General features: G+C 43.5%; 1 protein-coding gene across 4 annotated transcripts in view; it reads left to right on the top strand.

Annotated features, from left to right (window-relative positions):
• The window catches only part of ttll11 (tubulin tyrosine ligase-like family, member 11), a 217,714-nt gene that overhangs the window by 15,622 nt on the left and 180,973 nt on the right, over window positions 1-21,119 (top strand). For all 4 annotated transcript variants that reach the window (XM_085965581.1, XM_085965582.1, XM_085965579.1 and 1 more), the window contains exon 3: window positions 8,172-8,305. In XM_085965581.1, the coding sequence (XP_085821707.1) occupies window positions 8,172-8,305 (134 nt within the window). The remainder of the gene's footprint in view (window positions 1-8,171; window positions 8,306-21,119) is intronic.

Raw genomic sequence — 21,119 nt, 5'->3', positions numbered from 1 at the left:
TTAGGTGCCGTTTAAACGAGAGTTTCCTGTATTAATACAAACTGAATTGGGGGGTGGTGGGGGGGAATAAAAACATTACAAAATTAACCCCCCTTGATTATGGTATCAAAATAACTTTTTTTAAGCATACATTTTAGAGGCTAAATAAATACTCCCTTCTTCATTAACAGCATTGTGAATTTCTAATTAGTAGCCTTAACTGAATTACACAAGCCAGTCAATATATTTTTCTATTGATTGGTGTAAAGATAAACAAAGTACAATATTATTATATATTGATCTTCAATAAGGAAGAAGCCTAAATTGTCTTTTTCAAACCCAGCTTCTGGATAATTTATTCTTCTACGAAGAACATAGCATTACGTCCAATAGATTCTCTTTTTATTCATTGTTCATGAGTGGAGAGTTATATTTGGAAGTTTCATGATGCAGACAGGCCTGGACACGAATAGGACTGTTGCGATTGGTCTCCATGCCCAATTAGGTTAGGGAGGGCAAATCAGCCCAGGATTCCTGCTCCTGATCACCATTCAGTAATCCATGCTTGAAAGTGCATGTGTATGGACATTGGGTGTGGCCTTGCTGTGATGCTCTACACAAAGGAATAGTCTGCCAACATACTTCATCTAGGTTCACCCGTAGAAGTTAACCATTTGGGTTAGGTATCGGAAGTTGCTGGCACTGTGGAACAGAACCTCAGTAAAAGTGGGTACCTTGAAAAAGAAGGTGGGTGTTGGGTTTCTACAGTGCATTAGAAGGTCAAATATGATATGCCAGAATTGGTGGGACAAGTTGCAGTTCCTGCTCTAAGTTCCAGACCGTAGCCATGTCACAGTGAGAGTGGAGTGAGGCTTGGTTGTTTTCCCACAGAGAAGGAGAGAAGTTGTTCCTGGGTCATTTATGTGCATCTCCTAGTAGGTTCTTTCAAAACTACACTCGGGGTGCTCTTGGAGCAGCTCACCTAGCCATGGATGGTTTGTGATGCAAGAGACCAAGGTAAGTGGTGAATTAATTACAATTAAAACATTTTTTCCACAAGTTTATTATTTTTAATACTTTAAAGAAAGGTAAGTTTATTTTTAGCCCCGTTAGAAAATAAAATTATTTTTTTCAAAAATTTAAATTATTGTTTAAAAGTTATTTCATGTAATTTATAGTTTATTTAAAAAATACGATTAAAAAAAAAAAAAAAAAATTTCTTTGAAGATTTAGTGATGTTTTGGGGCCCATAGTATTTCTAAGTTTTGACAGCTCCTCCTGTCAAACTTATGAATGGAGCATTCCCTGCTCCGATTAGCTCCCCATGGCCCACGTGATCCCGGGGGACGCATCGAACTAACTGCGCCCCTGGGATATGCAAGCACTGCGCACCGGCAGTTGGAGCAGGCCCAGGATCGGAATTCCATGGGGGCCCACAGCACAACGGCCGGCGCGCAAGGTAAGTGCAGGTCGGGGGCTTGCACCCGCGGGAAGCCCCCGACCCGAATTTCTGGGCCACTAGAGTGACCGCTTAGATTGTGTGCTCAAGTCCTGGTGCAGGCCTGGATCTGCAACCTCTGACTGAGAGACAAGAGTGCTGACATTTGGAGCCATGTCACAGGTGTGTCTTGAGCTTAAACAGGGTATCTGATGTTATGAATGTTTTGAGTGTTTGCAACCAATAGAAATTATGTGTTTTAATTTTAAGGCCTCTTTGACCTGGAACAGCTTTACTAATATTCTGTGCCATTTAAGCCTGTGGGGCACTTGTCTATATGAGCCAGGTGGGAGGTGTGATGAAGCTAGGAAATAGTGACACCAAGCGTGGATTTTCAAAGTTTGCAGATAGGGTTTAATCACCAATTGTCAGTTTTCTTTTCTTACTGTTCTGTAAGGAAAATCATGAGCAAAAAGGGGGAAAAAAAAAAGCAAGGCTTGTATTTATATAGCGGTTTTCACGACCTCAGGCTGACCCAAAGCTCTTAACAGCCATTGAAATACTTTTGACATATAATCACTGTTGTAATATTGGAAATGCAGCAGCTGATATGCGCACAGCGTGGTCCCACAAACAGCAATGTGATAATGACCAGATAATCTGTTTTATTGATGTTGTATGTGGGATAAATACTGACCAGGACATTGGGAGAACGCTCCTGTTCATTTTCAAATAGTGCCGTGGGATCTTCAACGTCCATCTGAGTGGGTAGACAGGGTCTCGGTTTAACGACGACTCTGAATGACGGCAGCTCCAACAGTGCCAGCCTAGATTTTGTGCTCAAGTCTCTGGAGTGGGACTGGAACCCACAACCTTACTCTGAAGTGAGAGTGCTATCACAGAGCCAAGGCTGACATTATGCACTGAATAAACTACCAACATTGAAAATAGAATTCTGAAAGGTTCTGCAATAAGTATGATACTACCAGTCTAGAGTTACCATACAACTCCATCCTAATTATTGATCTAGTTTCTGTCTATTTCGGAACACCACGTAATGCAGTCCCGGTAATAAATTAATTATTCATGCTTCTGGCAATATAAGCCGCATGGTTCCAAAAGTATTTTATTTCCTGTACTACATTGAATGATTTGAACTAGAATATCTTCTAATTAATCAAATTTCAAATTAATGTCCCTTTTCAACTTTGAAAGTTGCCAGATAATTTGCTGTTTTTATCTGCTTGCAGATAGAACTATTTTTTTCTAAAATAACTACTGAATCATACAAAAGGACAAGTTACCCTATTTGGATTATTGAAGAAAGCATTAAAATTACTTCCGGATAGTACCAATTTACTTATCAACTATTTGAGCTACAAATATTGATTCTCAATGGGAAAAAGTCCTGAATTTGAATATAGATATATCTCAAGAAACCTAGGTAAAGGCCAAGGCCCATAATCTTTTTTCTTCATTCTTGAGATGGGAGCGTTGCTATCAAGGCCGATATTTATTGCCCAGAAGTTGGTGGTGGTCCGTCTTCAGTGTTTAATGTTGTAGGAACGCTAGCTCACTGGTTATGTTACTGCACTAATGACCCAGAGGCATGAGTTCAAATCCCACCACGGCAGCTGGGGAATTTAAATTCAGTTAATTAAATACATCTGGAATAAAAAGCTAGTATCAGTAATGGTGACCATGAAACTATCGGATTGTCGTAAAAACCCATCTGGTTCACTAATGTCCTTTTAGGGAAGGAAATCTGCCGTCCTTACCCGGTCTGGCCTATGTGACTCCAGACCCACAACAATGTGGTTGACTCTAACTGCCCTCTGAAATGGCCGAGCAAGCCGCTCCGTTGTACCAAGCCGCTACAAAGCAGTATCATGGACTGCAGCTGTTCAGAAGGCAACTCGCCACCACCTTCTCGAGGGCAATTAGGGATGGGCGATAAATGCTGGCCTTGCCAGCGATGCCCACATCCCGTGAACGAATAATTAAAACAAAATGTAAAAAGCACTTTGGGACATCCTGAGGTTGTGACAGGCACTATATAAATGCATGTTAGAATGTGGAACTCCCTGCCATATGGAGTAGTTGAGGCGAATATCTGGTTCACTAATTACCTTTAGGGAAGGAAATCCTTACCTGGTCTGACCTATATGTGACTCCACACCCACAGCAATGTGGTTGACTCTTAACTGCCCTCTGAAATGGCCTAGCAAGCCACTCCATTGTAAAAAAAAAAAAAAAACCGCTACGAAAAACAATAAGAATAAAACCGGACGACCACCCGGCCCAGTCAACCCTGCAAAGTCCTCCTCACCAACATCTGGGGATTTGTGCCAAAATTGGGAGAGCTGTCTCAGACTAGTCAAGCAACAGCCTGACCCAGTCATACTCACAGAATCATGAACTGCTGCAGTCTGTGTGGTGAAGGTACTCCCACAGTGCTGTTAGGGAGGGAGTTCCAGGATTTTGACCCAGCGACGATGAAGGATCGGCGATATATGTCCAAGTCAGGATGGTGTGTGACTTGGAGGGGAACTTGGAGGTGGTGGTGTTCCCATGCGCCTGCTGCCCTTGTCCTTCTAGGTGGAAGAGGTCGCGGGTTTGGGAGGTGCTGCTGAAGAAGCCTTGGCGAGTTGCTACAGTGCATCTTGTAGATGGTACACACTGCAGCCACGGTGTGCCGGTGGTGGAGGGAGTGAATGTTTAAGGTGGTGGATGGGGTGCCAATCAAGCGGGCTGCTTTGTCCTGGATGGTGTCGAGCTTCTTGAGTGTTGTTGGAGCTGCACTCATCCAGGCAAGTGGAGAGTATTCCATCACACTCCTGACTTGTGCCTTGTAGATGGTGGAAAGGCTTTGGGGAGTCAGAAGGTGAGACACTCAACGCAGAATACCTAGTCACTGACCTGCTCTTGTTGCCACAGTATTTATGTGGCTGGTCCAGTTAAGTTTCTGGTCAATGGAACCCCCAGGATGTTGATGGTGGGGGAATCGGTGATGGTAATGCCATTGAATGTCATGGGGAGGTGGTTAGAGTCTCGCTTGTTGGAGATGGTCATTGCCTGGCACTTGTGTGGTGCGAATGTTACTTGCCACTTGTCAGCCCAAGTCTGAATGTTGTCCAGGTCTTGCTGCATATGGACACGGACTGCGTCAGTACCTGACGAGTCTCGAATGGTGCTGGACAGTGTGCAATCATCAGCGAACATCCCCACTTCTGACCTTATGATGGAGGGAAGGTCATTGATGAAACAGATGAAGATGGTTGGGCCTAGGACATTGCCCTGAGGAACTCCTGCAGTGATGTCATGTGATTGAGATGAATGACCTCCAACAACCACAGCCAACTTGACCTCGTCCTCACCAATCTACCTGTCACAGATGCATCTGTCCATGACAGCATTGGTAGCAGTAACCACCGCACAGTCATTGTGGAGACGAAGACTCGCCTTCACAATTAGGACACCCTCCATCGTGTTGTGTGGCTCTACTACCGTGCTAAATGGGATAGATTCAGAACAGATCTAGCAGCTCAAAACTGGGCATCCGTGCGACGCTGTGGGCCATCAGCAGCAGCAGAATTTTATTCCACCACAATCTGTAACCTCATGGCCTGGCATATCCCTCACTCTACCATTACCATCAAGCCAGGGGACCAACCTGGTTCAATAAGGAGTGTAGAAGAGCATACCAGGAGCAGCACCAGTCGTACCTAAAAATGCGGTGCCAACTTGGAGAAGCTGCAACACAGGACTGCATGCATGCTATAAACAGAGCTAAGCGAATCCACAATCAATGGATCAGATCAAACCTCTGCAGTCCTGCCACATCCAGTCGTGAATGGTGGTGGACCATTAAGCAACTAACTGGAGGAGGAAGCTCCATGAATATCCCCATCCTCAATGATGGTGGAGCCCAGCACGTGAGTGCAAAAGACAAAGCTGAAGCATTTGCAACCATCTTTAGGCAGAAGTGCCAAGTGGATGATCCATATCGGCCTCCTCCTGAGGTCCCCACCATCACAGAAGCCAGCCTTCAGCCAATTCGAGTTACTCCACATGATATCAAGGAATGGCTGAATGCACTGGATACAGCAAAGGCTATGGGCCCCGACAACATCCCAGTTGTCATGCTGAAGATTTGTGCTCCAGAACTAGCCGTGCCTCTAGCCAAGCTGTTCCAGTACAGCTATAACACTGGCATCTGTCCGACAATGTGGAAAACTGCCCAGGTACGTCCTGTCCAGAAAAAGTAGGACAAATCCAATCTGGCCAATTACCGCCCCATCAGTCTACTCTCAATCATCAGCAAAGTGATGGAAGGTGTTGTCGACAGTGCTATCAAGCAGCACTTACTCAGCAATAACCTGCTCACTGATGCCCAGTTTGGGTTCTGCCAGGACTAATTGGCACCAGACCTCATTACAGCCTTGGTCCAAACATGGACAAAGGAGCTGAATTCCAGAGGTGAGGCGAGAGTGACATCAAGGTAGCATTTGATTGAGTCTGGCATCAAGGAGCCCTAGTAAAACTGAAGTCAATGGGAATTGGGGGGGGGGGAGGAGGAACTCTCCACTGGCTGGAGTCATATCTAGCACAAAGGAAGATGGTTGTGGTGGTTGGAGGTCGATCATCACAGCCCCAGGACATCGCTGTAGGAGTTCCTCAGGGCAGTGTCCTAGGCCCAACCATTTTCAGCTGCTTCATCAATGACATTCCCTCCAATTCAAGGTCAGAAGTGGGGATGTTCGCTGATGACTGCACAGTGTTCAGTGCCATTCGCAACTCCTCAGATAATGAAGTAGTCAATGCCCGCATACAGCAAGACCTGGACGACATTCAGGCTTGGGCTGATAAGTGGTAGGTAACATTCGCCCCACACGAGTGCCAGGCAATGACTATCTCCAACAAGCAAGTGTCTAACCACCGCACCTTGACATTCAATGGCATTACCATTGCCGAATTCCCCCACCATCAACACCCTAGGGGGGTCACCATTGACAAGAAACTTAACTGGACCAGCCATATAAACACTGTGGCAACAAGAGCAGGTCGGGGGCTGGGTATTCTGCGGTGAGTGTCTCACCTCCTGACTCCCCAAATCCTTTCCACCATCTACAAGGCACCAGTCAGGAGTGTGATGGAATACTCTCCACTTGCCTGGATGAGTGCAGCACCGACAACACTCAAGAAGCTCGACACCATTCAGGATAAAGCAGCCCGCTTGATTGGCACCCCATCTACCACCTTAAACATTCACTCCCTCCACCACTGGCGTACCGTGGCTGCAATGTGTACCTTCTACAAGATGCACTGCAGCAACTCGCCAAGGCTTCTTTGGCAGCATCTCCCAAACCCACAACCTCTACTGCCTAGAAGGACAAGGGCAGAGAGCGCATGGGTCACCGTCACCTGCAAGTTCCCCTCCAAGTCACACACCATCCTGGCTTAGTATATTGCCGTTCATTCATCGCCACTGGGTCAAAATCCTGAAACTCCCTACCTAACAGCACTGTGGGAGTACCTTCACCACACGCATTGCAGCAGTTCAAGAAGGTGGCTCACCGCCACCTTCTCAAGGGCATCTACAAATAAGCAATAAATGCTGGCCTTGCCAGCGACGCCCACATCCCATGAATGAATAAAAAAAAAGGATGAAGGCCAGGAGTTTGAGTTTTGAGGGTGAATCTGAGTAGGAAATAACGTGATTTACTTTTAGTTGCCATTTCAAGTTAGTGACAGCTGTCATTTAGTTGATATAATGCCGCATCGGAAAGCCTGATGATCAGACTTTTGTCTGTTTGGCCAACAAGGATGGAGATTGGGAGGTTGCCTGCAAGAATTTTTCTTTTAAAAGAACGTTCTAACTACCGATATTTCTTTTAGAGTAGCAATATTTTATTTTGTTCCTGTGAAGCATAGTGATGGATTTTGAAACTATTTGTTGCAGCTCCTACTTAATGCTACGTGAAGGCCATGTGGAACTTGTAACCCTTCCTGTAAAGGAGTCTTGGATACGTGAGCCGGTCAGAGAAGATCATGAAATCACTTTTGCTGATGCAGGAGAAATTTTTCCAGACTCTCTTTTTTCCCTCCCGTCACCCTTCGTCCCTTTCTGATTGACTGCTTGCCAGTAAGTGCTGAAGGGTTCCAACTGTTATATAAAGATTCTGGTCCCCTCAATACTCCAGAGAGAAACATATTGTCATACCCTTGGCATGCCACATCCAATGTTGCCTGCCACTTCTAACTGTTTTACTGCATAATATTGTATTTGCTGGAAAATGTATTGTGGATCATACTGTATTTGCTGGAAAACTTATTATGTATCATATATTTTTAAGTTTAAGTTTTGCTTCTGTAATACTGAGAACCAAGCTGTGTGTTTAAAAAAAATTTAAAAAAAAGTCATAGTTTGGTTTTGCAGAACTATTAAGAACAAGTGTGAAAACTCAATGACACTAAATAATACCTTAGCATATGCAGTGTGCTACATAAATAGCTGTGGGTTTAGCTTATAAATGGTAAAATACTCAATCGTTCAGTTTTTTAATGCTGAGCTCCCTTTTTGGATGCGATGTATATGCTAGACGTTTATTGCTTTTTTTAACCTGAAAACCATTATTTGTTTTCTAGTATAATGGGGATTGAGGTACTTTGGTGTATCGAGCTAATATATCAAGCTCAATCATGTATTGTCATCTCGAATACTTTTCTAATTGCAGTTTCTTTTCTCCTTTAGGCATGATGGAAATGGTGCGGAAAGTCAATTTTAGTCGAGCAGTTCGAACAATGCAGGAATTGTTTCCTGATGAATACAAGTTTTATCCTCGCTCTTGGATTTTGCCGGAAGAATACCAAAACTTTGCAGATCAGGTAAAATGCTGATAAAATTGCAACAGCATCAGAAAGTAATCCAGAATGTGTCATCATTTCTGTTCTGTATACATGCATTTACAAGAAAGGAAGTTTTGAGTTAAGATTGGGAAGTAAAATGTCCAATAAGATTTCAGATAGATGTATGTGTATCATGGTTTTTATGATACATCTTAGTAAGTACTTTATTACCAATTTTTAATTTTCCAATCCATGGAAGTAATTCTTTTTAAATTTATCTTGCTTAATAAAGGATGTCACCGGTGGAAAATAGAACACTTTTCAAACTCTTCACACCTAACAAAAGCACTCCCAGTTAGGTATTGGTCATGCAGATGTCCCAACAAATATATTTGAATCTCAATATTAGAAGACCACCTCCTGCATAACTGTGACTCCTTCGCAAGAAGTATTTTACTGCATAGGCAATGCTTTGAAACATCCAAAGGATATGATGGGTGCTATATAAATGTTCGTTCTCCCTTCCTTCTTTCCCTCTTTTTCTTAAGCCACTGTAAATATTGGTGCTAGCTTTACCAATTGGCCTGTGTGTACCAGTGAACGAAGAACTTTGATCACATTTCATTTATATAAGATCCTTACAATTGGCAGAAATTCAAACTCCAGAAAAGGAATAACAGCAGTGTGCCATTAGTCCCCCATTTTCAGATATGATGGCCCAGATATTCCGATCGCAGGCCTCCCACGGGCGGAGGGCTGTGATCTGGAAAAATCTGCGCCAAGACCGGAGGGCTCCCAGGAGGTGCAGAGTTCCGTTCCTGGGCCTCTCCAAACTGCCGGTGTGCAGGGCCCACGTATCCCAGAGGCGCAGGTAGTTTGCAGCGTCCCTGGGATCACGTGGGCCATGGGGAGCCAATCAGAAGGGAATCTCCCTTCATACATTTGACAAGAAGACCTGTCAAATATATGAATGGAGATCACCCCCAAAACATAGTAAAACTTTAAATACATTTTTAAAAAATCACATTTTTAAAATGACTTGAAATTACATAAATTATAGTTAATTTTTGAAAAAAAAATAATGTTTTTAACAGGGCTAAAAATAAACTTACCTTTTTATAAAGTATTTTTAAATGATAAATCAGTGGGGAAAAAAATTTTTTTTGTGTTTACAAGCCCCACTGCTGAAAGAGTTCTTCTTCCTGGAGCTTGAATGTAGGCTGTACGCCTGATTTTCTAGGCGCAGCTGCTTCCGACTTACCTGGCTTGAAGCAACTGAGAAAAAACCGGAACTTCTAGCCGGCGCAGGCGTTTGACCTGTCAAGCCCGCCCTTCACAGATTGGAAATGCCGGTTTCCAGCGCATGCGCAGTGCATGCCTGAAACTGGCATTTCCGATGTCCCTACAGGTGAGTACACACCCGTAGGGATCAGAATTTCTGGCTCATTTAGATTTTTTTAATATCGGATGTAGTGCAAGTAGCTGAGGAAAAAGGGATGGTGAGTCAGATTACACTGCACCCAGTGAGTCATAAATTGTTATTCATGCGGATACAACACAATGAAGCTCAAGCAAGCTGCCTGTGGAAGATGAAGGGATGTGAATGGAGTACACTAGTTTGGTTTGATGGGGAGCAGGTGTTCCAATTATCTAGTTCCAGTATTCTGAGCTGCTTTTACATCTCTTCCGTTGCGACCCCTCAAAAAAAAAAAAAAAAAAATGTCTCTCTCCCAGGTAAAACTTATTTAGCTTTATTTAGTTGACAGCAGTATTATTAGCAGCACAATTAATTTCGATAATCTCACCAAATCTTTGAATACTAAATTAACTTTCCAAATGAAAAGATGCACCTCCATATGATCTTAGTAAAGTGTGAACTTCTGTAAATTTCTCTTGTAGAATCATAGAAATGTAGAGACTTTTCAGCACTTTATTTTGTAATATTTGGAATAAATTAAAATGTAAATATTTCTTTTTCTTTTTGTTCTTCTTGCATAAATGTTACTACAGTCCCTTTGTGATTAAAGGCCACAATTTCCCCAACCTCGGCGGGTCTGGTGCAGCCGGGGTTGGTGACTGGATGCGACCCGGCTGCTGGCTCCAGCCCGCTGTCCAAAGTGATCTTATGCTGATTGGGCTTGTTAAGCCCGCCCAGCATGTTTTCCGGCCAATTGAAGGAAGCAGGTCTGATGACGTCATGATGACGCATCATCAGCCGGTTCCCTTAAAGGGACCATGCGCAAATTGATTTTGACAGTTGTGCTGTCAGTGTTCTACAGCATTGAGATGCTGCAAACACTGACGAGCACTGCATAAAGGTGCATGGCTGCACCCAGGCTCTCCCATGACTCCCTCCATATGCTTATGGAAGGAGACACTGCACACATGGAGGTTCTCTTCCCTTCCCATGAGCGGAGGAGCCCTCCCCAGGAGATCAATGCAGCCTGGTTGCACATTGCACAGGAGGGCACAAGCAGGGATGTCATTAGGAGGACCAGGCTGCAGTGGCGCAAACCTTTCAGTGATCTCAGTAGATCACGAAATGTTACTGACAAGCCACACTCCACCTCATCCTGCTGTGCCACTCATCACATCCTCATCACTCTGCGTTCCCTACCCTACTCCTGCACATCCTTACTCACACCAACTTGCCTTGCACCTCCACCCATCCCCCTCTATCTACATTTTCACTTCCCCATCTCACTAGCCACCCCTCAAACTCGCCTCATCCTAGTCCAATCATACCAAGTAACAACACACAAGGGTAGTCACTTGGGTGTTTTAGCCAGTATTCATGTGAAGTTTCTGTTAATGTGCTGTCAAACATTGAAACCTTTATTTTCAGCACTTTGCGTTCTTGGACAGATTTGTGTGCACCTTTGGAAGTGGCTTAGTGAGTTGCAGTGAATGGTGAGACATAACGGTACCCCCCGCAATGGTGATGAGTGTGAAAGGAATGGCTTGGGCATTGTTGGGATGCTTTATGGTGTGGGGTGGTGCCAACCTGGCGCATCATGTGGCAGCCAGGGTGCACGGCGTCAAGTGAAATAAATCTGGTTATGGGGAGGCCATCCCCGGCATGCTGGGCAGCAATGTGGTCGGGTGCTGATGCTCTGTATCCTGTGCAGCATCAGTTGATTGCGGAGAAGGTTAGTGTTGTTGGTGTTGGGGCTGATCGTGGTGGGATTTTGAAGACCAAGGTGAGATAGTTTCAAGGGCACCGATGCTGATGGAATAGATGGCAGGTGAAGTTGAGATGACAGAAGCAATCTGTCAATGGTGAGAGAGGCTGTTCCAATGAAGTGACACTGCCTAGAGAGTTTGCTCCAAACACTTGCTTACTGCATTTGGAAGACACATTGAGCTTTATGCAGCTTGCAACAGCTCCTGACCTTGGAAAATGAACAGCTATGAAATGGGAGCTTTTATAGCACCTTTGCAGCTGTCAAGTTAAGAAATGATCCCATGGTGACAACTCCCGACCACCTTACCTGATGTGATCCCTGAGCAGTGGGGAAATCGTGGACGAACTCCTAAAATTTAAACGTGAGCTTAAAAGTGTCTGTTAACAAGCTCTTAATCATCTAAATTGCCTCCCCCGCCACTTGGTGTTGGGTCTGTTCAGCGATGACCGACCTGACCTCTGCGAAACTAGCGTGGCGGTGAGAACCCGTTGTCCAAAGAAAAATGTTTCCCACCCGACCCGCCATTAAACGTGCCCGCTGAACCCCCCCCCCCCCCCCCAAAAAAATTCCCCCCAAAGTATTCATTAACCATATCAAATAACTTGCGCTAATAATTTAGATCAGGACATCAGTTTAGCAATATAGAAAGTGAAATACATTCATCTTTTCAATAATGGGCAAAGAACACACAACAAAAAACTTTTAATTTCCCTATCAACCCCAGAATTGAATGGAAAGTGCTTTGTTTACTGCAGTCAATGAAAATGGCCTGTACTCAAAACAGTGCACCACAGTCTACTTTTAATTGAAGCATCATCAGTAAACCTATGATACTTATAGGAAACTTTCGATTTACCGGCACCTAAATAACGGAAATCTCAGTTAACCGGCAAAATTCAGGAGTAGGTTTTACTTCACATTTTTTTGCCTTCTTCCATTTGTGCTGTGCAAGGGTGTGGCTGCAACTGTTGCTAAGCTACAGAGATGCTTGAAACTTGAGGCCATTGTTCTACAGTTGCTAAGCAACAGGGTTTGTTGCTTTTATACGGAGCTCTCAGCTGTCCCTATCTTTTGCTATAGCGTTCGGTTATCCGGAATTTTTGATGAACCGGCACCACGTCGGTCCTGTCCGTGCCGGATTTAAAAAAAAGTTTCCTGTACTTGTTTTGCACAACTTATTTTAATTGATGGTACACATGATCCTCCTATTAACTTGAACATAATTTTTACAAATTGCAAGGAAGTGCATAGGAGTGTATCTGGAATTCAACCATGGAGTCTCTTAATTGTGTAGCTAATCTCTTACTTTTTCCTAGCTTCTGTGTCAAAATCTTTGCTTTAACTTGAAAATTATTTGTAAATAAAATTTTTCCCTCAACAGTATTTCTTTAACATTTATTCTCTACAGTAGTTTGTACATTCAAAAATATTAATTATTAGGAAAATGGTCATATAATTGTAGGAGCTAGAATTGAGCAGCAAGGAATGGAAGGTGGTGCTACGAGTACACATACTGCACAGTACTGAACGTCGCTTCTGTTGAGCAAACTTGAGCACCTTCACAGTGAATGCATGTTAATACATTTATTTACGAGTGCATTAGGAATATCCAATTGCTGTGCGGCACTGCCACATTAAGTATAAGCATTACCTTTTAAAGTCAGCATCTGTTTGCTTTGCTTACCCAGCTTAATTTATATATAATATCTTTATTTATTTTTTTAATTATTGAGGGACAATATTGTATGAGCTGAAAAGAAAATGCCTGGACCAAGGCTACTGGAATTCTCTCAAGCTCCTGGTGCTGTAAAGGTTACAGCTGTACTGCAGACCGCTGTTTCTTGTACTGCTTTGGTATATTCAATATAAAATGTACTTTTTTATAGTTTATATAAAACTTAAAGTTTTATTATTGTAATATACCCAGTATATTCACGTAAACCATGCTGCAGTACAAAAACCAACACAAACCCCCCACCTGGGCAAGGTAAAATTATGCAAGATGCAGTTACAAATTTGTTGACCGACAATAGGACAACTGCATCAGATTTGCACTGGTCAATGTTATCTCATGTTGCAAAGAGTGTGCACACAACACACGTGACTGACTTGTGACTTAAAAAGGAAACCGTTCAGCCTATAGTGAATTTGGCTATGAAGTTCAAAAAATAGTTGTGAATCTTGTTATAAATTGCCAGATGGTTATTTAATTTATTAACTTGCAAATTTGTCGGAGCTTAATGATCAGTTTCATTCCCTCCCTCCACCAATTTCCTTTTCTCCTGCTCTTTCTCCTCCCCGGCCCAAAACTAGGTCATGGCTGTTGAAAGCCATGGAAATAGCTGCATTTTTGATCAACTTTCAATCAGTGCATTTGAAACTGCTGAGCAAGAGAGTTCGAGCCACTGCAAGAGTAAATAGGTTAGAAATTTAGGAGTACATTTCCTTACTGAAGTTACCAGATAACCAGGAGAATGGGAAATATGGGATCATGAGAATATAATACTGTTAGTAGGGTGGCATTTGCTCAAAACAGTAACCAGAGTCTTCAGCTGCAGATATATAAGTGGCAGAGAATTGGAGTTGTTGAACATTTTTTCTTAGTTAAGCTTAATACTGGTAATTTTCATGCCATCTAGCACTAGGCAGTTAGGCAACCTGGTCCATAGCCTCTTCTAATCCAATAACTGACGCAGTTGCTAATGGACGCAAGAGTAGCTCAGTGTGAGTTGCGTCCATTTTTTTTCTCCCTCATTTGCAGCAAGATACTTGGTCTTTGCTCAGTGCAACAGTGAGGACAAAATTCCTTGATGGAAATTTTTCACAGTGGAATGACGCCCAGAAATTACCAAGCTGCATGTATCAACATTAAGGACAAAGATTTGAAAGTTTCCAACATCAAAAATAGGTTGCCAAAGCTGTTGGAAAAACTAAAATTCTCATCAATTTGGAAGGTTGATTGAATAAAGCAGGCCAGGTTCCACTTCCTTCATGCTTAAAGGGTCTGAGGCTGTTCACATTAAGTCTACTCGGGACAAAGTCTTACTAAATCCAGCAACCGCACCACAGCATTAAAGCTTGTGGTGAAGATGAGGAGTGGGAGGAACAGGAAATTTGGGAAAATCTGTTTCAGTTGAGGGGATTTTTCCATTGCAAAATGAATATCATATACTGGTTTTGTTTGATAACTGGTCACAGATAATCATCCATCAAAGCAACTTTTCACCCATGGAAAACATCACACAGACTTATTCATTATAGTTACAGGATATAATAATCCATTAGCCATAGTTAGGCCTGTCTTTTTCCATTTGTCACACCAGCAACCATTCCCGTTGTGTAAACCTGTTGCCATATTCCTAACCCACAATACATGTAATAGAGGGGACACAAATACACTCATGCAAGAAGTACAGTAAATGTATTATGTTCTGACTGTGTATTTTGTGGTCACCTCACATATAAACATGTACTTCTCATCCCATAGTTCCTGTGCTGTGCTTCCCGTTTAGTAGGGATGTCATAGATGGATGAAGGTGGCTATTCAGACTGTGGACTTTCGGATAGTTTATTAGGGATGGTGAAGGGCTCAGCAGCATTCCTGATGGTGGAGCAATACAACAAGGAATACCTTGAACAGTTAATGGGCTCTGATCTTCTGCTGGTGTACCAGAATGAATGTGGGTAGGGCTACATAATATCAAGAGACAGGTAGTTGGCATGAGTTCCAATATCCTGCCTCTAAGGTGCTCTCCCTGGGCTTCTCTTCATGACTACCACAGATCTCTGAGGACACAACAATGTATACTGTACCTATAATTCTCCCTATGGGTGACTATTGTTTCTCCCAGACTATCTAACTTCAACTGGACCATCTTAAAGTCCTGGGTCAATTTGAACGTTTCCTGCTAAACCAGTGGCAGCAGGCTGGCTGCCTATTTTGCACCTCGCCCTATTTTGGGAAGAAAAATTGGACAGTTTGTAAAATCAGCCGCTAACACGTGTTTTGCGGCGGGCTGGAACAGTTCAAGTCAAACCCCTCATGTCACACGTAACAGCAGCTAGAGTATTTACAGCACAGAAACATCCCATTTGGCCCACCTTTGGCTTGATGGTAGCACTCTCCTCCTGAAGGTTGTGGGTTCAAGCCCCACTCCAGAGACATGAACACATAATCTAGGTTGACACTTCAGTGCTCTACTGAGGGAGTGTGGCACTGTTGAAGATGCTGTCTTTCCGATGAGATGTTAAACCAAGGCCCTGTCTACTCCCTCAGGTATATGTGAAAGATACCATGGCACCATTCGAAGAAGAGCAGAGGAGTTCTCCCTGTCCTGGCCAATATTTATCCTTTGGTCAACATCACTAAAACAGGTTATCTGGTCATTTACCTCATTGCTGTATGGAAATTGACTATTGTGTTTGTCTACATTACAATTGACTACAATTAAAAAGTACTTCATAGGCTGTGAAGCGCTTTTGGACAGCCTGAAGTGGTGAGTGGTGCTATATTAATGCAAACAGCATTACCATCGCCAAAACCCCCAGCATCAACATCCTGGGGGTCACCATTGACCATAAACTTAACTGGATCAGCCACATAAATACTGTGGCAACAAGAGCAGGTCAGAGGCTAGGTATTCTGTGGCAAGAGTCTCTCTTCCTGACTCCCCAAAGCCTTTCCACCATCTACAAGGCACAAGCAAGGAGTGTGATGGAATACTCTCCACTTGCCTGGATGAGTGCAGCTCCAACAACGCTCAAGAAGCTCGACACCATCCAGGATAAAGCAGCTCGCTTGATTGGCACCCCATCCACCACCTTCAACATTCACTCCCTCCGCCACCGGCGTACCATGGCTGCAGAGTGTACCATCTACAAGATGCACTGCAGCAACTCGCCAAGGTTTCTTCGGCAGCACCTCCCAAACCCGCAACCTCTTCCACCTAGAAGGACAAGGGCAGCAGGCGTGTGTGAACACCACCACCTCCAAGTTCCCCTCCAAGTCACACACCATCCTGACTTAAGTGTATATCTCTGATCCTTCATCATCGCTGGGTCAGAATCCTGGAACTCCCTCCCTAACAGCACTGTGGGAGTACCTTCACCACACGGACTGCAGCGGTTCAAGAAGGCGGCTCACCACCACCTTCTCAAGGGCAACTAGGGATGGGCAATAAATGCTGGCCTTGCCAGCGACGCCCACATCCCATAAACAAATTTTTAAAAAAGCTCTTTCCTTTTGGCAGATAGGTGTTGGAGGCAGCTCAATGCAGAGAAAGCTTTGAAGTATTACATTTTGGGGGGGGTGGAGGGAGCTGAAGTGAAAGGGAATATACATTAAATGGGAAGATTTTTAACCGTGGAGGAACAAAGAAATTTAGGGATGCAAATACGTAGATCTTTAAAGGTGAGGGTGTAAGTAGAAAAGGCCATAAAAAGGCAAATAGGAGTCTGGCTTTTCTACATAAGGGCATTGAATATTAGATTAAAACCAAGGAAGTGGTAAATTTATGCAAAAAACTAGGCCCCAGTTGGAGCATTGCATGCAATGCTAAGAAGGATATTAGAACTGTGGAAAAGATACAGCAAAGATTCATTAGAATAATAATTGAAATGGGAGTTTACAGTTATGAAAAAAGGCTTGACAAATTCTGTTTTTTAATTGGAACAGTGGAAGTTAAGGGGGAATGTAATGGAAGTTTTCAAAATTAAACGTTTGAGTGTAAATAGTGAATTGCTTCCATTGGTTGACTAATAAATGACATGGGGACATGGACTGAGGATTATCACTAAGTTGGAATTTTTTCCATGCAGATGGTGATTAAAACAAGCAGGCCTAGAAGTTGCACTGCGCAGCACCCATTTTTCAGGCACTGAGGTTGGGCTTGGGAAGCCAGGCCGGGGCTGAGGATACCCAAGGAATCACTGTGGGGCCCAGCAGATCACTCCTGCTCACATAATGATTCCACAGAAAAGTTACATTTTTTAAACTTACTGTGCCCTCTTCTGGCCATTCTGCGACTCCTGTTGGGTTTCGCCCCATGCGGGCCTCCTGAATCTGGAAGTTAAACTGCTGTTGCGGCACCAATTGCATAATTCGCCCGTGACTTTCCAATGTGAATTAGACCCTGGGCAGCCTTCCTGTGCCTGTTTTCAGAGAAGACAAGATGGTGGGAAGCGGATATGCATCAGGAATGCTGCGAGACCCCCCCCCCCCCCCCCCCGCCAAACCATCTTCACCACCTGCCCTCATCGTTCCCGCCGGACAGGGAGGGTTAAATTCTACCCCTATAATAAACTCTTTCACCGTCTGCTCTGCCCATGCACAATACAGTAAAGTTACTTGGTTATACCAATAGATGGCAGTATGTAAACATGGCAAGAAGCCTATTGTACTGCACTATGGCTGGTGATTTCTCATTTGCATCTGAAAAGAGAGTTTTTTTATGTTGTATCATCTTGGAGAGTGATTGTGTGCAGTTTTACCAGAAGGTGGAGCTCCATAATCAATTTTAAAGTAACTTGCAACTCTAAGGTTCGCACTCAAGTAGGAATATTTTATGTAAAAGAATTTGGTCAGCTGAAGCATTGCAAACAATGACAAGTTGCCTCCATGAAAGAGATGAGATCTTTTTACCTCTAATTTTATATTGTCACTCAATGCATTGGTATTAGTTGTGTCTTGATGATTTTTAGTGTAGCAATAATTCCTATAGACATATGACATGAAACCTATTTGGAAAACAAAGAAATGGATTGATGACTGACTGACTGAAATAAGCAAAAGGTAAATAAGAACATAAGAAGAAGGAGCAGGAGTAGGCCATACAGCCCCTCGGGCCTGCTCCGCCATTCAATAGGATCATGGCTGATCCGAATCTAGACTCGCGTCCACTTCCCTGCCCTCTCCCCGTAACCCCTAATTCCCTTATCTGCTAGGAAACTGTCTATCTCCATTTTAAATTTATTTAATGTTGCAGCTTCTACAGCTCTCTGGGGTAGCAAATTCCATAGATTTACTACCCTCTGAGTGAAGAAGTTTCTCCTCATCTCAGTTTTGAAAGGGCAGCCCCTTATTCTTAGATTATGCCCCCTAGTTCTAGTCTCTCCCATCAGTGGAAACATCCTCCCCGCATCCACCCGATCAAGTCCCCTCACAATCTTTTATGTTTCGATAAGATCGCCTCTCATTCTTCTGAACTCCAATGAGTAGAGTCCCAACCTACTCGACCTTTCCTCATACCGAGTGAACCTTCTCTGAACCGCCTCGTGAGCAAGTATATCTTTCCTTAAATATGGAAACCAAAACTGCACGCAGTATTCCAGGTGTGGCCTCACCAATACCCTGTATAACTGCAGCAAGACTTCCCTGTTTTTATACTCCATCCCCCTCGCAATAAAAGCCAAGATTCCATTGGCCTTCCTGATAACCTGCTGCACCTGCATACTAACTTTTTGTGTTTCATGCACCAGGACCCCCAGATCCCTTTGTACTGTAGCACTTTGCAGTTTCTCTCCATTTAGATAATTGTCATCCAATTGTCAAACAAATTAATCATTTGTTTTGGTGTTACATCTCTATAACCTCTAAGATCAGAATATATAAGAATTGTAAAGTTATTCCAGTAGAGCTGCCTCCCCAAAAAGAAAATTATTTGTAGGTGTAGAAAAGGCAATGTGCACAGCAGTAATGGAAATAAGTATGCCACAAGAACCCATAAATGATTGTATGCAGTTACAGACTTGAGTTCCGATTTTAACCCTAACCTGCCCGGTGGGAATGGTGTGGGTTTGGGTTGGAGGCCTGTTTTACTCCCCCATCCAATTTCACTCTCCATTGTCGTCTGATCTGAACCAGCCCCATTCCCGCCGGGTTGGTTAGGTTAAAATCTGGGCTCCTGGTGTAGACCAGTGATCTATACAAGAAAGGTTTATTGTACTTAAGTGTATAATTGCATGAAATACCATTGTAAAGACTGAAGTAGCTTTGTTGACTGGTAAGCATATCCATTAAAAAAAATATAATGGCCCAGATTTTGCGGTAAGAACGGTGATGCTAGTCAGCCCTCACCATTATTAAGGAGTATCGGACAGCAACTTCCAGCACATGCGCAGTTAAACGCAGAAATCAGGAATGCTCCTCCAGAAGCTTTGCTCTAACAATATCTTGCCGAGAGATTCGGCATCCACACACATGGAAGGGTGTGAATTTGCGGTAAGTGCCCACTAAATGGTTGTGGGTTCGTCCCACTCCAGAGACTTGAGCACAAAAATCTAGGCCGAGACTCTAGCGCAGTACTGAGGGAGTGCTGTACTGTCAAAGGTGCCGTGTTTCGGATGAGATATTAAACTGTGGCCTTGTCTGCCCTCTCGGATGGATGTTAAAGATCCTATGGCACTATTTTGAAGAAGAGCAGGGGAGTGCCCTGGCTAATATTTATCCCTCAATCTACATCACTAAAACAGATTATCTGCTCATTATCACATTGCTGTTTGTGGGAGTTTGCTGTACACAAATATACTGCCACGTTTCATACATTACAACGGTAACTAGAAAGTACCTAATTACCTGTAAAGCGCTTTGGGACATCCTGTGGTTGTAAAAGGCGCTATATAAATGCAAGTCTTTTTTCTTAAACATGCCAGAAAAAGTTAGGGCTTGTGCATTCAAATGTAAGTGAATTTTTAATGGCATGGTAAGTCTTAATTCAAATCAAATCAAATCAAATCAACTTTTATTGTCATTGTTAGTGCACAAGTGCAGTACAACGAAATGTAGACTTGCGGCTGCCGAGAGTGTACAATTTGGATTAGGACACTTAACATTTCAACTTACATTTGTACATGTATATTAGCATAAATATGACCATAATAAAGTGCATTGGCAGATGTGCAGGCTTTAGTGTTTATTTGTGGAGTTTAGTAGGATGACAGCCCTGGGAAAGAAGCTGTTCCTAAATCTGGTCGTACGGGTGCGAATGCATCTGTAGCGTCAATTACTGCCAAAACAACCTCTCTGGCACTGAAAATGTACATTTACAAATGTGGAGTCTCATTCCTTCAAATTTTAGTTATTGTTGGAGATTTAAAAAAAAATGGTTTTTACTTTTTCTTTCTGTCTTTTATTTCTCTCTCTTAATCCCATCTTCCTTCCCCCCCCTCTCTCATATATTCTAACTTGCATTTCCTGGTTTAGACTGTGGGCTGAATCTTAACTCCCAAAAACGGGTGGGTGGGGGTCGGGTCAGAGGTTAAAAATCAAAAAATCTGAAACAGGATCTCACCCGTCTCGAACCTGCCCACTTCCAACTTTAACGGAGGCAGGACAAGGGATGGGTGTCCAATCCGCTCACGGCAGGCGGGTTGCTCATTTACATATTATAATGAGGCTGCGTGCCATCATTTTAACAAGTCATTCTATTTTTAACTCCTGTCGGCTGGGTTTCCCAAGCCTCCCAGCAGGTGAAAGGAGATAAGGGCTGAACCCATGAGGTAAGTGTCTTTGCAGCACTACTTTTGAGCCAGGGGGAGCAGGAGTGTTTCCTCCAGGCCCAACAAGCTACCCAGTAAACACCCCACTGTGATCTGTTTTGCTCTCTCCTGACCAGCATTGGACGTCCCCTCCCCCCTGATTGGGAACCCCTCCACGATCTCCAGCCTGTCGA

The sequence above is a fragment of the Somniosus microcephalus genome, chromosome 23 (assembly GCF_052327205.1).
Source record: "Somniosus microcephalus isolate GS21.2 chromosome 23, FLI_Smic_1.0, whole genome shotgun sequence".
NCBI classification, from domain to species: Eukaryota; Metazoa; Chordata; class Chondrichthyes; order Squaliformes; family Somniosidae; genus Somniosus; species Somniosus microcephalus.
The sequence above is the reverse complement of the archived record's forward strand: the minus strand, read 5'-3'. Positions and strand labels throughout refer to the sequence as shown.